Here is a 16,215-nt window from a genome sequence, read left to right as displayed (position 1 = left end):
TCTAATATCTAATGACAATAAAATGACGAAGTCCTTTCACTTTTTCTGGATCCTCACAATAGCACCAGGAAATAGAGAGGACTGGGAGTGATTACCACTATTTTACACACAAGGGACCTAAGTTGAGGGAGCTATAGAGCTCAAACTCAGGTAAGCAACTCAGAAGCAGACAGAAGCAGAACCCAAATCTTCTGACTTGGTCCCAAGCTTTTTCTCTCTATCAAATGCTAGTTTAAAACACCCATTATTATGGCTTATTAGCTAAAGAGCCTTTTGTGTTACAACAGAACAATATTTGAATTATAGAGTTTCAAAAATGTTTGAAAAACAGGAGGTGTGGCACTATGGGAAAGGGGCAGGCTCTGCAGGTAAAGGATGTGGTTCCAATTCTGCTATTTACACTTACTGATGATGACTCTGCACAGCAGTCAAAAAAATACAAGGCTTTGCCAGTGCTTAGTGTTATTAATTAATAACTCTATCTTTGAGTAACAGGGCTCTAGGACAATGCTTTTCAATGGCTTCACTTTTACAGAGTATTTTAAAATCCTTTCCCATTACTAATTTCATTCTCTAGAAAGCTAGGGATAATAGATCAAGAAACCACCAAAATGAGAGTTCCTTGTTATTTGGCCCTTCTCCTGAGAGCTAAACCATAGCATCTGCCTAGAACTCTCCCTAGGAACTTTTTCATTATATTAGTCCAAAAAGTCTCTCATTTGGATCTATTGCTGGCCTAATATCATGTAGGAGCATTTCTAAACTGTGTGGAGGATTAAATGATTAACTTGGAGTCATGAAGACCTGGGTTCAAATTCTGACATTTAATAATAATTTATAATAAATTGCTAACATTTATAAAACTCTATTAAGATTTCCAAAATATTTTGCAAACATTTTCCCATTTTCACAAAAACACTAGGTGATAGAGGCCATTATTATCCCCATTTTAAGGATGAGAAAACTGTAATGGTGTGGAAATAAGAAAATGGAAAAGCATGCAACAGAGATGCAATAGCTGAGACTGCTGACCTGTCACTCAAGGAATGTGACCAGGAGAGACTGTTGGAAAAAAAAGATCTGACCAACTGAATTCTGAGGTCTTTAGCCTTGAAGATAGAAAGAGAAGGCTCTCTTGGCTTGGGGACAGAAAGAAAGAAGGACAAAAGTCCAGCTCTCTCTGATTTCTCTGCTGTGATATAGTGACTGAACTTCCAAGACCTATCAGCCCATTTTCCCAAAGTGAACTATATCCCACCATCCTCCAACCTAAGACTTATTCTAGGATTAGGGAAACCCCAAACCCTTTTTCCTTCCATTTCCCTATCTTTCCCTTCTTCTCCAATAAACCCTTAATCTTAGAGAAGATAAAAAGTATTTTATTTGAGACATCATAAAACTCACCCTGAGTTGATTTAGAAAAACCAAAAGGAGAAGCAATTACAAAGGGAGGGAGGGAGGGAGGAGGGGAGAAGGAAGGGAGGAGGGGGAGGAGAGGAAAGAAAGGGAGGAAGGGAGAAACCCTGATTTTTAGTTATCATTTATCCTTCAAATAACCCCTTATTACAGAACCTGAGAGAAAGAGGTTAAGTGACTTGTACATTTCTACAACTATTATGTGTCTGAAGCCAAATTTGGAATCCAGTCTTTCCTGTCTTGTGTTCTGATCACTGGACTACCCAATTGCTACTTATGAGTGTGTGACCTGGGTAAGGCACTCATCTTTCCAACTGAGGGGTAACCTAAGACTCATCTCCCAAGTTGTATATGGGTTATGATTTCTGTTGGTAGAGGAGATTTCCTTGCTATTAAAGTTAGAGATCCCTTATAAGCGTCAGCAAATGTACCATGAATCAGGACTGTCACTGTTTAGGGGCTAGAAAAAAGTTCATTATTGCAAAGCACCCTGTTAAGAAGATACTTCATTCTAATCTAATAAACTTATCTCACAGCCAAAATGGTGCATTCCAGAGTGTGTCAATTCAAGATCCCTGCAGTTAATGCTGGGCCAGGCCTGGGTCCACCTACTGATAAGAATTTGTCTCAACCCCTTTTATAACCAGGCCAACTTTTCTGGGAGCTCTTCTCCATGATTTGTTAGCTGAGTATCACTATATATGTTTTTTATGAAGTGCCATGAAACTATAAAAGTAAACATGCTTGATGCCGTAGAATTTTTTTATACTCGATCTTTACCACTAAGAAAGGGAGGAAAAAAGACTTACCTTGTGACATTTACAAACAATTTCTTTCCCTTCAACAGTTGTGTTGATCAAGTAAGAAATATATACAAGAAACATTCTTGAGCCCACTGTTCCACAACGAATATATAATGTTTTTTCCAGCTGTAAGAAGGTAGGATAAAAATAATTAACTCGCATTATCCTCAGGTAGAACAATTATTCTCACTTGACAGATGATAAAAACTAAGGTCCAGCTTAAGTGCCTTGCTCAAGATTATAAACAGGTAAATATTGGAGCCAAAATTTGAACTCAGTTCTCTTTATCAATCAACCAACAAACATCGGTTAAATGCCTATATGTATTTTGTACCACCCTACACTATTTTTTGTTGAGCACCTGTAAGTAAAGGTGTCCGAAGTAACTGCAGAACTAAAGGTTATAAAATGCATTACTTTTGCCCACTGGATAGTATTGCCAAAAATGGTTTCTATAAACTCTCACATTTCCTTTTTAAATGTATACCATATTCTTTTCATGAATCTAGTCCCTGCTCCCAGTACCATTGGGGAGTGGTATTGGCACCAACCAAACTTCAATCCTTTTTTTAAAAAATTCTTTTCTTTTTAATTGTCATGTAAAACACACTTCCACATGGGTCATTGTTGCAAGAGCACACATCTACATATACAAAACCCCTCCAAAAACCATAAATACACTGATAAGAAAGACAACTCCAACAGATCTTTCTCTGGAAGTAGATAGCATTCTCTGTTATAAGTCTTTCAGGATTGTCCCAGACCATTGCGTTGCTAGAGTAGCCAACTTTTCACAGATAACCATTGTCTAATATTGCTGTATACAATGTTCTCCCCATTTTGCTTATTTCACTCTGCATCAGTTCCTGCAGATCTTTCCACTTTTTCTGAAATCATCCTGTTATTTCTCATAGTATAGCCATTACCAATATGTAACACAATTTGTTCAGCTATTCCCCAATGGATGGATATCCCCTCAATTTTCAATTCTTTACTACCACAAAAAGAGCATCTATAAATATTTCTGTACAAGTAGGTCCTTTCTCCTTCATTATTATCTCTTTGGGACACAGACCCAGAAGTGACATCACCTGATCAAAGAGTATATACACAGTATTATAGGCCTTTGGGCATAGTTCCAATTTGCCCTACAGAACGATTAGATCAGTTCATAATTCCACTAACAATGCATGTGTCCCAATTTTGCCACATCCCCTCCAACATTTACCACTTTTTTACTGCTATATTGACCAATCTGATAGGTGTGAGGTGGTACCTCAGTATTGTTTTAATTAGCATTTCTCTAATCAAGAGTGAAATTGACATTTTTTCATATGATTATTGATGGCTTTGATTTCTTCATCTGAAAATTGCTTGTTCATATCCTTTGACCACTTGTCAACTGGGGAATGGCTTAAATTGTTATAAATTTGACTTGGTTCTTTATAAATTTGAGAAGTTAGACCTTTATCAGACATTTGTTATAAAAATATTTTCCCAGTTTGTTGTTTCCCTCCTAATGTTGGTTACGTTAGTTTTGCTTGTTCAAAAGCTTTTTAATTTATTCAATCCATTTTTGTTCAGGCTTGTAGCATGGCACATTAGCCCCTTCCCTAGTTTTGCCTGGACTTTTTTCTCTAGGTGGGCTGAATCAATATTTGTCACATTTTTTACAGGTTTGGGGGAAGGAAAAGTAGATCTTCTGAGTAGATGGTCCCTGACATAGACAGCTGTCTCAAGCAGAAGAAAGTGTGACTCTCTTCACAGGGCTGGGAGGTCAATATCCATTACCTGTTATAATGAGATGGAGGATAAGCTGAGGGCTGGATTTGCTGATAGAACCTTTGCAGTGGGAGGGTAGTCTATGTGTGTGTATCCCAAAGCACCAACCTAAGTGTTAATTCATACATCCGTATAGCATATGGAGGCTGGTGCAGGAGATGTATTAAAGGAACACATTAAGGATTAGCATTCTCCAGTGTTAAGGTTGTCACCTTGTTGGGTTTCTTACTTTTCTGCTTTGTTGATTTTTCTATAATTGCTCTACCAATGGAAGTAATTCTTCTTATGGAATTGTTTTTTAAGTTAGTGGGAACTGATGAAAATGATTAGTCTTCCAATCTTGTTAGCCACAATGCCCTGGAACTTACAACATCTGTTCTAAAAAGATGAGATTCAGGACTCTCAACAAGAGTATATTAGAATGACCTAGCTATTCTCAGCAATAAGTGATTCAAGGCAATTCCAAAGGACTTAGGATGAAAAATGCTTTCTACCTCTAGAGAAATACCCACTGATGCCGTCCAAACTGAAGTTTTTCATTTTATTTTCTTTTTTTATGTTTCCTTCCATATGAAATATGAAAATGTTTTGCATGATCACACATCTTTAATTCATACCAAATTGCATACTGACTCAGGGAGGTGAGGAGAGGGAAGGAGATAAATTTAGAATTCAAATTTTTAGAAAATGAAATGTTAAAAATTGCTTTTACATGGAATTAGGGGAAAATATAAGCTTGATCATGATTTTTAAAAAGTGTATTAGAGGAAAATGTACAAGAAGCTAAGAAATTTTTAGGTCTCAGGAAATTCTGCTGTCAATTCAGATGTCACTGATTGTATTACCTGATTGTTCCTTTTCAACTTTAAGAAGCAAATGATTATTAGGTTGATAATTGATTATTATAGATATTATAGATTAAATTAAAAAAATAAATTAAATAAAAATTATAGATTAAATAAACAAAACAAATAAATAAATAATTGAATGAATAAAAATATATAAATAAATAAATGAATAAAAAATAGTAGAAAATAAATAAATGAATAAAGTTAATTTTATCTTTTCTAAAATAATCAGAATGATAGCTAACATTGATATAGTATGAAGCTTTCAAAAATACTTTATGTATATTATTTCTTTATCTTCATAACAACCCTGAAGTAGGTTTATAGGTAATATGATCCTCATTTTATTTGATAAGAAAAAAGAGGCCTAAAAGAGATAAACAGCTTGATAAGAATCACATAGCTAGCTTAAGCCTGAAGTAGAATTTCAGCCTGGATATCTCCTGACTCTAAATCCATTGTTTTCATTATATTATGGTACTTCTTCTATCATGCTACTTCTCAAGCTCATTCACTTTTTTTCCTAATCCTACTTGGCCAAGAAGTTTACCTGTTCACCTGGCTGCAAATCTCCAACAGGAATATCAGGAAGTAAAGCAGGGTAGGAATCATCACACATTTCTGTTCCATGAAGAGTTACATGGGTTTTCTGAGTCAGATTAGCATCTTGTCCTGAAAGTATTTGAGTAATGATGAAAAAATAAAATTAATTGGCCATATTGTCACAATCATTTAGGGATAATAGCTTAAGGCTTACTATGTGAAGAGCACTAAATCCCATTAATTATTTAACAAGGGCTTTTTATAACCATGATACCTCAATTTTTTTCTTGCTAAAAAATGTATGATTTTGACATATCAAATGTTTCTCAACAAAGAGATCCCAAACTTCCCTAACAAAGTACATTCCTCTACAAAAGTAAGCTAATCATAATGTTCCTTGGCACTAATGGAAGGCTATTAACATTAACTAATATATTTAACTATAATTCTGTTGCTTCTCCATGCTGACTTTATTTAAATTATGGTCATCATTGTATATAGTCTTTGGCTTGCTTTCTTTATTCTAGATCACTTCATGTAAGTGTGTATATGTATATGTATGTATGAGAAATACATATATTTCTCTGGCCTTTTCATATTTATCATTCCTTTATATTTCTTTACCATATATATTTTTTAAAACCATTACTTTCTATCTTAGAATCAATACTGTGTATTGGTCCCAAGGCAGAAGAGTGGTAAGGGCTGGGCAATAGGGGTTAAGTGATTTGCTCAATGCCCCTCTTCCCAATAATTTGTCATCACAATAACACTGCTGTGACTATTTCTTGTACATGGGGATTATTCTCTTCTTGGGTTAAAAGATATGAACAATTTTGTAATCTATAATTATCTCTTTGAGCTCTATTTTCCAGAAACAATTTTAAAAATTGAAGGGACCTTGTCTGTTCTTTCAACTTTTCAGACATTGGATTTTGCTCTAATAATTTGTATCATTGCATTTTTAATTTGCTTCCTCCATGTTCCTTTTCAAAAAAAGAAGAGGAAAAGTGTACCTGGTTTCAAACCAGCAGTGAGTTTCACATCCCTGATTGTGGTCTTCTCTTGTGACTGAATGGTGACAGTTAAACAATACATTTCATTAGTCAGAGCAGGGGGCTCATGTCGGAGATGAACAGAAATGTTTGGAACTCTAGAAATGATCCTTTGAAAAGAAAAATATATCTTATTTCAAAACACAGAGAACTTAATTGTTAATAAATGAGTTTTCTTAAAATAAACCAAACCATCACATCTTAATTCTGACTAGCAAGGAAGACTTACATGGTGTTTGCTTGAATTATTATACTGTCCCAATGAACTTCATTTTCTGGTAACTTAGGTCGTCTTTTGAAAGAACGTGCAGCCTGTAATGCTTCTTGGGAGGAAGCAGCATCTCCTCCTCCTCCCTGCCAACTTAGAATCACGCATCTTCCAATTTCACTACCCAGGATCAGATCCACTGAGGAAATCTAAAACAAGGAGTTCTCTAAATAGCTCTATTTCACATTCTCAACAATCTCAACCCCAGTCACAAGTTATGGTCTGTTTTAATGGCCAGATGGCTAGTTAGTCCTTAACCTCTAAACTCACACTTGATCTCAAGCATTTACACAAATGCCATGAAATTTTCCAATGATTAAAAGATATTCATATTCACATTGTGTGTATGAGGTAGTAGAAACAAACCCAGCATTTCACAGAGCAAACAGCATTCTAATTTCTAAAGAATGCTACTTAACTTCAACTAAAAAGTACAATTTTATTATTAACATAGTGAAAACAAAGCTAAAATTAAAAACAATAGCTATTTTAAAGTTACTGTCTACTTAAGTGAAAAAAAAGAAAAAACATCAAAGACTTGGGATAAATGTAGACAGTTCTTCAGGATCTTTTTTAAAACTAAGACTCAAATCCAAAATAAGAAAGCAACTTTTTTTCTATTATTATAAACATATTCATCTGCATATTCACTTCTACAAAAGTCTTATTCTGATACCTTATCATAAGGGAACATTATTAAGTTGTGATGGGTCCTGTGTCAGGTTGTAGAAGCACTGGGTGTCAGGCCCAGCAATGGCCCTTGAGTGAGGGTGGTCTAGATTTGGGACAGGCCACCACCAGACTGGCTATAAGGTAATGAATTTGAATGCCACGGAAATCCTAGAAGATCTTTTATTAAGTCACTGAGGAACTGTGATATCTGTAAATGGAGGGAGTATTCAAACCAGTGGAAATATTTAAATATGCTGATGAACCAAAGTATGATTTTATATCAGAGATTGGATTACCTGATTGTTCCTTTTCAACTTTAAGAAGCAAATGATTATTAGGTTGATAATTGATTATTATAGATTAAATAAACTCTTAAAGTTAATTTTATCTTTTTAGCATAAGTAATATACAAAGGAATGTTCACACATAAAGGACAAAGAATTATTAGTCCATTTAATTCATGACATACTCTTATGTAAGCATTTTTAGTAACTAACCTCAATCTTCTTTCCCACATCTTCAGTTTTTGCAACAAACTTAAAGGAAAACTTCCTTGTTTTACCAGGAACTAGACACATGGTTCCCTGGGTTGAATTTTCCAAAACATCACCCACTTGGTGTACATCTTCTATCATACAGAACTGGTTATATTCCTGTATAAGGGATTGTAATTTCAATTTCAAATCACTGAATTTAATTTATTACAACGCATTTAATGATGCCAACATCATACAGACAAAATATTAAATATTGACATTAATAGATTATAGAGGAAATTAAAGCTATACTGTTCAATAAAATTACTGACATTCAAGAAGAAAACTTACTACTTTCTTAAGTTTATGTATACGCTTTTTAGAAGTATACACTTATTAAATATGCATGTGTGATTATATTTTAAGGTTCTATCCTTTTGTTATAAGGTGAAAATATAGTCAACAAAATATATACATGAATTTGTCTTTCTTACTAAATGTCACTCTTTCTTCATAATACAGAAAGCTGAAATAAGAAAAGCATAAAAGCATATTGAGAACCTTTAGATCTGGGAAGCAGCATTAATATAACTGGGAAAGCTCGAGTCTGGGAGTTAGTCATATGAGCTTTAATTTCCAGTTCTGCCACTAAATATATGGGTGACACTTTTGATCCTCAACCTGTTCCAATGTTAATGTTATGCTGAAATTAGATACAAGTTCTGTGCTCTGTAAACTTATATAGGGATATGTAAAATGTCATTTATTCTCACAAAGAAGGATTTCTGATTATTATTTTGTAAGGAATTGTCTACAATTGATATGTTAAGACATAAATAAATAACTGAAATAACTGTCTGATGTTTTAACTCAAGATCAGAAATGGCTTCTGCTACAGTGAACAGTGATAACTTACTGACTTAAAAAATGTACTTTGAGGATGAGATCAGTTCGATAGTAATAGTACGTGTAGTAAGAGATTTTAGGAAGGCAAAAGGAATTCAAGGAGAGTGTCAGAGAATGCGGTGAAGCAAGACTGACAGGGGTTAACCTTTTGGAAGTAGAGGGGATGCTGGGATTCCAACGAATCAGCGGAAGAGTTGTTCCTGGACTCTGGAGAGACAACCAGCTCCCACACCCTGCTCCAACCCTTTTGGAAAGTGAAACCTATTCCTGTGTAGACTGACAATTCTCCTGTGACCCTGTGAAGAACAAGATCTAAGAGGAGGCTGATCAGACTCATCAGTTTGCCTTTGAGGATCATCACCAGAGAAAGACTGGATTGCTCCTGAAAGCCTGTCTCCACTTCTATTCAATCTATGATCTAGAGACTCGTTCCTAAGTTAATTTAGCCTAGGTGTAGTTAGAAAAGAATAGATTTTATCAGGCAGAAAGAATAGACAGCATAGCCTTGGCTTCATTCAAGGACTGAAAAGACTTGCCATTCAAGTCAGTTGGTGGGAAAAAAAGTTGGATTTTATACAATATAGGGAATAAACCTCAACTCACTTCCCTTATCTCATGTCCAGTTATCATCGTGATTAAACCTTGTTATTCCTGAAAAGTAGTCAGATTCATTACTCACTGGCCCGAGGTCAGAGAGCTCAGTCATTTCTGCTCTCTGGCCTAGAAGAGAGTACTCTGTTCAGATCAAGTTATGTAAAATCCCGTAGCCCATTTATACCAGCTTAACAGGGGCTCTCTTCCTCTTAACATAAGCAGTTATAGACGGCTTTTAAGAAAGCCCTCTATAAACATCTCTTTATACTTACAATGATCCCAGGAGATAGGTTCTATTGTTATACCCATTTTGTACATGAAGAAACTGAATCAGAGGTTCGGTGACTTGCCCAAGGTTACATAATCAGTAAGTAACTGAGTCTGGATTTGAACTCAGGTCTTCCTGACTCCAGGTCCTAAACTCCACCTACAGTGTCACCTAGCACCTCAAGCTACTTCACTTACATAATGGTAAATCTCTTGAAATGGGAGGCCTTAAGGAACCTCCTAGAACTGGTCTCTCATTAATTAGCCTTTGTTATCCTTTTCACCTGACCAAAACAAGTCTTTTTTTTAATGTTTCAATCTTAAAACATACTTTTAAATTAAATTTAATTTAATTTTTGGTGAAGGTAGTGTAATTTACATGAGAACACAAGCCTACTGCTTCTACTAGCCTGAAGTGAGAGAAGCCAGGAGGGGGCCCTCATTGGCTACTGTCCAAATCTGAACTTGCTAAATTGGACCGACTGAAGTGAATGAGAAGATGAAAATACCAATAACCCTGAAGCATCAGCAGTGTTCATTCAGTCTGCTTGAATTCTCTTAAGTATTTGATGTCATGAAATAACAGCACCTTGAAATTCTCTCCTTCCTGAACTGTGCACTATCTTCTGACTCTTCTAATACTTCTCTGACTGTTTTGTTTCCTTCTGACTCTCCTCCTTTTTCCATTCCTTAATTGTGGTCACTCTCCCAGCTAAATCTTTGCCTTTCTGCTCTTAAGTTCCTGTCCTTTGAGAATTTATCTGTTGGCAGACTTCCTCAGTACCAAATCACACTGCATGGACCTGAGTACAACCTTCATACTGACTCATCAGTATCAACAAGCACACGAAGAAGTGCTAACTCCATGCCTTTATAAAATATTCAAGTGAGTGGCATATAGACTGAGGGGAACCTTGATGAAACTAGGACACTATGTTGTTCCCCAACAGGAAAGCTTTCAGAAACTATACTTCCAGCAAATCCCATCCTGACTAAAGACCCTTAGAAGATAAAATTGTTGCAGGGCTCATTATTTGTTGATTAATGCAGACACATTCTCACCTGTCCTATTTCAAAAGCCTCAGAATTGGGTTTCCAGCTTCAAATTTCTCTCCATTGCCCTTATAGTCAAAAAAATCAATATATGCTCAGTAAGCTCCTTACAATAGCACTTTGTTGCTATCCTTTGTTCTTATATAACTGGTCCAGTTCCTCTTCCAATGACTTCATTTCTGGATGGTATACCTTCAATTACTTTTGACATGTGGATCATTGCTGGACATATGTTGAAATGTATTAACTATAGCACCAGTAAAATTTTTTTTAAGATATGGATTTTGGTGCCAAGGAACAACATGAAGTTGCCTAAAGTACTCTATGATTTCTCAAGTACAATCTAACAATCTCTCTTCTATTCAATTCTAACTCATTGTCTTCCTGTTTCATGTAAGTTAACTCAACAGTCTAGATGTCCAATTGCATGTTGAAATGTGAACACTTTTTGACTATTTAGCTTTTCTACATGAAATGTTAGGCAATCTCTTCAAGTAATCATGCTTCTCACTCAGAAGGCCCTGTGATGCCCTAGGGCTTAATTCTATCAGATCAATATTATTCACAAATGAGCAAAACTGGGACAATCTAAAAGGCAGCTCCTTCTCATTCATTATAGTGAAAAACTCCACAACAGTGGAATACACTTATAATTATCTACCTCCTTGTTTTATGCCTTACTTGATTTTATCAGTCATTAACCATTCATCTCCATCAAGAAATCTTGTATGATAGTCATATATCCATAAGACTCTAAAAGAAAAAGCTTTAAAGTTGCATCATACTCTAATCAGATGCTTCTACAAAATAAAAAATAACGAACCCTGCAATAGTTTGTATCTTCAGGTTCTTCAGTCAAAATGTGACCTGCTATAAAGAGTCTGCAAAAGCTTGCCAGTTGAGGAGCCAGTTTCATCAAGGTTACCCCAATATATACACCACTCACATGTATGTTTTATAAAGAGATATGGATTAGTACTTATTGGTGGGTAATATGATGATGTTATTCACCTTTATTAATATTAATATAGCTTCATGTTATTTTTCCAATTTTCTTGCCTTTTTATTTGAAAAAGCTTTCAGTCCTTTTAAAACTATATGCTTCCTTCTATTATAGCCTTTCCTGAAGTGTACTTAACCTGGTCCAGCTACTCTTTATGACTTTGACTTTTAAATATGACTTCTTTCTCATTTAGCATATCTATAAGCACTATAGTGTCAGGGAAAAAAATGTGAAAATGTGATGGTTCTACTGTCACTGGTAAGGGAAGCAAAAGGAACCAGAAGTTTAAAGCAGGAAGAGACCTTAGAGGTCAGCAGCATCGAACACATATTGGTTCCATTTTGCATAGAATTGAGTTTCATCTCTGAACACTCATGAAATAACAGGCTTAGAAGGGTTTTATGCCTAGCTTTTAGAGATTTGTTTCCATTTCCATTGCTTCTTGCTACATAGGACTCATTATCATCCTCATGCTTCTTTGAGGTGATTTACAAATGAGTTAGTATTGCCTTTGGTCGCCAGACAGCTTTTTATACATTAAACTTTTAGAGTTTATTTTTTTTTTACCACAGGAAATGTTAACAATAAAGGTTAACTTTTTTTATATTTTCCATTTTTAAGCATAATTATCCTTGGAATATTTTCCCACTCCCAGTCTATCCAAATCCCATCCATCCATCTTCCAAAGCCTGCCTTAATGGGAATCTGTACAATTAACAGAAAGAATGTTCATGCTGGTAGTTGTAAGAGAGGAAAATAGATCCAGCATGAAAAAAGCAACCCAAGTGGGGGAAGGGCAAGGAGGACAGAAGATAACAAAGAAGAACAGAGAGGGCTGAGGAGAAACTGCCAGGTCAACTCACTTTAAGAGAAACCTCTGAGACAGAAGACCTTCTGAGCAGTGACCATCTCTCAGTGAACCCAAACTCCTCGGATGTAGATGAAGATAAAAGGAGTGGATGGGACTTTATTATAAAGCCATTCACCCAAAGAAGACTTCTCTATCTAGCCCCTAAGTTGTCCTGTGAACTTCATGCTACATCCAGGGTAGATAGAAGTCAGGACAGAGATCAGGAAGGTCAGGCAAACAGCCTGAACCCTCAGGGTTTGGGGAGAGGGTCAGTTGTTAGTCTTAGAGATCTCCCACTTCCCACACTTAACAACCCTATTTTCCCTGTATTATGTGTCCCTTTAGGATAAAAGAATTATTCCTTTTAGATTAAGTTGCCTGCCTTACAATATCCAGGAAGAGAACTGAAGCTTGGGGAAGCAAGCTATACTTTTCCCTCAAGGATGGAGAGCCAACTTCAGTCACTGACTTTATACTTATGAAGGGACATATTCTGTCCTCCAAAAGACAACTTATTCTGACTTCACTAAGGGAAGAAAGGGAAGGATCAATCTATCCCCCCCCTCCATCTTCTGGCTCCATCCCACCTCTCTCACTCTCTAATCTAAAAGTAAACATAGTGGGTGACTCCATTTTCACATCCATTACAACCAGGTTCTAAATATGGCTTGAATATTTTCTAGCTACTTGACCACAAGTAACTTATTTAATCCCTGTTCTCCTCAGTTTCCTCATCTATAAGATTGGGGTAATTATACTCTCTCTCTTTCTCTGAAAGGATTACTGTGAAGAAAATGCTTTGCAAACCTGAAAGCATGACATTTATGACTTCACATTCTTATTGTAAGGCGTGAAACTTCTCTGGGCCTACTTATTACATGAAGGGGCTGGAAAAGATAGTCTCTAAGGTCCTTTCCAGCTCTAAAAAATGATTCAATCACAAAAGGTGGCATTTAATGACATGTTTATTCACTAATATTACATGCATGTTAGTCTTAAGTCTCTGAATTTCAAAAGTTTACAATCTAATTAGGAAGATAAAACTTATTTATACTTCTCTATAGTCCACAAAGCCTCATACAGGACCAAGTACACTAGAAACAATGCATGACTACTTGACTAAAAGTATCATGCTAGTTTTAGGAAATAAAGCATTTGTTGATCTAAGTAAATGAGCTACAACTTACATAAGACATTTTGAATAATTTTTAAATCACAGAATTTCAGCATATACTCATGTTCAGGCTTCAAATTTAAGATGCATAGATTAATTTGTTCTAAATATTTTCAATATGTTAGAATTAGTACTTAAACAGAAAAAAAAGTTTTCCAACAATAACACTATCCTTACAAATGATGTATACTAAGTATTTGGAATACTTAGATTGGGGGCAGCTAAGTGGCTCAATGGATTGAGAGTCAGGCCTAGAGATGGGAGGTCCTAGGTTCAAATTTGACCTCAGACACTTCCTAGCTGTGTGACCCTGGGCAAGTCACTTAACCTCCATTGCCTAGCCTTTACCTCTCTTCTGCCTTGGAACCAATACCAGTATTCATTCTAAGACAAGGTAAGGGTTTAAAAAAAAAAAAACATGAATACTTAGGTTTCAGAAGTGTAGCATGAAGGTAAAAACTAGGGTAGGAGCAGTATTTTTTCCTTATAGCAAGTCAATATTTGACTATAAAGGCAGTTAATCTGTTTGTAAACAATATTCAAATATGAATTCATTTTAAGGCTAGTAACAAAGAAACTTGGGTTATTATACACTCATCAAGAACTGAAATGTTAAATTTTCTAGTTTAAGTTTAAAGTAATCTTTATTAAAATAGGGCACTTTTCCTTCCATCAAGTGACTAAATATATTGAAAATGTATTACCTGATTATTAAAGCTAACACAGAGCTTGGAAAATCTGATGGGATGTGGACAATCGGCTTTGAGGTAAATATCAAATTGAACAGGTACATCCACGTGAAAGCTTGGGGCTAGAAATTTGGCTTTGCACTGTACTAGAAATAAAGGGAAAAAAAGAGAGAAGTCACACACTGCCAGACACTAGTATTATATTCATTTTCCCCCTTCAACACCTATTCTTCAGAAAGGGTGCATTTATATTAGACATTTTTATCACACTTAAATATTTTAGTCTCGACAAACACAATGACATAAAAGACATAAAAACAGCTTTCTGAAAATGAAGATACAAAGCTGCATTTCATTTTAAATGAAGGAAGAAATGTTTTATAGTAGTGAACAAAAAACAAAACTCATTTGGGAGAAAAAAGGTAAAGATTTCCAAGAAATATAATGAAAAGAGGCAGCTAGGTGGCTCAGGGGATAGAGCCAGGCCCGGAAACAGGTCCTGGGTTCTAATGTGGCCTTAGGCACATCCTTAGCTATATGACTCTTGGCAAGTAACTTAATCCCCACTCTCTTGTCCTTAGTGCTTTTCTTCCTAGGAATTTAGTATTGATTTTAATATAGAAGGCAAGGATTTTTAAAATAAGAAAAGACTAATCAAGAAAAATAATGAAAAGACATAATTAGAAGAGTTTAATGCTACCAGAGCTTAAGATTATACTACACAAAGCAGTCATTATAAAAATTAGCTAGTGTTAAATACAAAAAATAGAGAAGTAGATCAATGGAAAAGGCTGGATAAATAAGTCCTAGAAATAAGCACATATACCAGGCTAGCATTTAATAAGTAAATTCAAGAATGCAAATCCCTGGAAAAACGAATCTCTATTTTATAAGAAGCAGATGATTTCTAATATCCCTTCTAACTCAGATTCTACATGAAATTCCAAATGCATAAATGACATAAGCATAAAAAATTACTCTGTTAAAAAAAAGGAGAAAATGGAAAGCTATATCCTTCAAAATTATGGACGGAAGAATTTATAACCATACATAAAAAAGATTATAAAAGGCATAAGAGATGTTCCCAAATTAAAAAAAAAATTAAAGCAGCTTTTCCACATACATATACATACAAACCAATGCAATTATAATCCAAAGAAAGATGTAGCTTGGGGAAATTTTTTTCCATTAAATATAATTTTTATGGAAATGACATCCCAAATCTAAGAAGAAGTGACAGAAATTTTAAAGGTTAACTTCCCAATATATAAGTATTTAAAGGATAGAAATGTTTTCAAAAGGAACGTTATCCATCATTGTCAAAAAAATGTTCAAAATCACAATTAACAAGAGAAATGTAAATTAAAATAGTGTAGAGGTATAACTTCATAATCATTAAGCTAGATAAGTTGCTCAAATATGGGAAAGCTCATTTTGAAGAGACTGTAGGGAGGAAAGACAAGAAAATTTACTGCTGGTCATGTTTTGAATTGGTTCAAGTCTCCTAGGAAATAATTTGGAATTATGTGAGAAAAGTTAAGTTGTTTCCCCAGGGACCCCAACACTGGCACTATATCCCAATAATGTTACTGACAAGAAGAAAACATCCACATTGACAAAAATGTTCATGGCAGCATCAGAAAGCTCAAAACAAAATTCAGAGGAATGGTTGAATCAGGACATATGCATGTAATTAAAAATCACTAGACCATAAAGGATAATAAATATGAAGAATTTTAAAAAACATAGAAACATTTTTATAAAGTGATATGGAATGAATAAAATGAAGCCAAAAGAATAAAATATACGAAGACTT

The 16,215-nt window shown here is 35.1% G+C and overlaps 1 protein-coding gene across 3 annotated transcripts in view; it reads right to left on the bottom strand.

Annotated features, from left to right (window-relative positions):
• The window catches only part of TRAPPC11 (trafficking protein particle complex subunit 11), a 76,347-nt gene that overhangs the window by 25,694 nt on the left and 34,438 nt on the right, over positions 1-16,215 (bottom strand). For all 3 annotated transcript variants that reach the window (XM_056802944.1, XM_007496078.3, XM_001364010.4), the window contains 6 exons: positions 14,415-14,545; positions 7,885-8,040; positions 6,677-6,864; positions 6,409-6,557; positions 5,400-5,521; positions 2,226-2,345 (listed from right to left, as the gene is read on the bottom strand). In XM_056802944.1, the coding sequence (XP_056658922.1) occupies positions 2,226-2,345; positions 5,400-5,521; positions 6,409-6,557; positions 6,677-6,864; positions 7,885-8,040; positions 14,415-14,545 (866 nt within the window). The remainder of the gene's footprint in view (positions 1-2,225; positions 2,346-5,399; positions 5,522-6,408; positions 6,558-6,676; positions 6,865-7,884; positions 8,041-14,414; positions 14,546-16,215) is intronic.

This window comes from Monodelphis domestica, chromosome 6 (assembly GCF_027887165.1).
Source record: "Monodelphis domestica isolate mMonDom1 chromosome 6, mMonDom1.pri, whole genome shotgun sequence".
Lineage (NCBI taxonomy): Eukaryota > Metazoa > Chordata > Mammalia > Didelphimorphia > Didelphidae > Monodelphis > Monodelphis domestica.
This window is presented reverse-complemented; position numbering and strand designations above follow the sequence as displayed.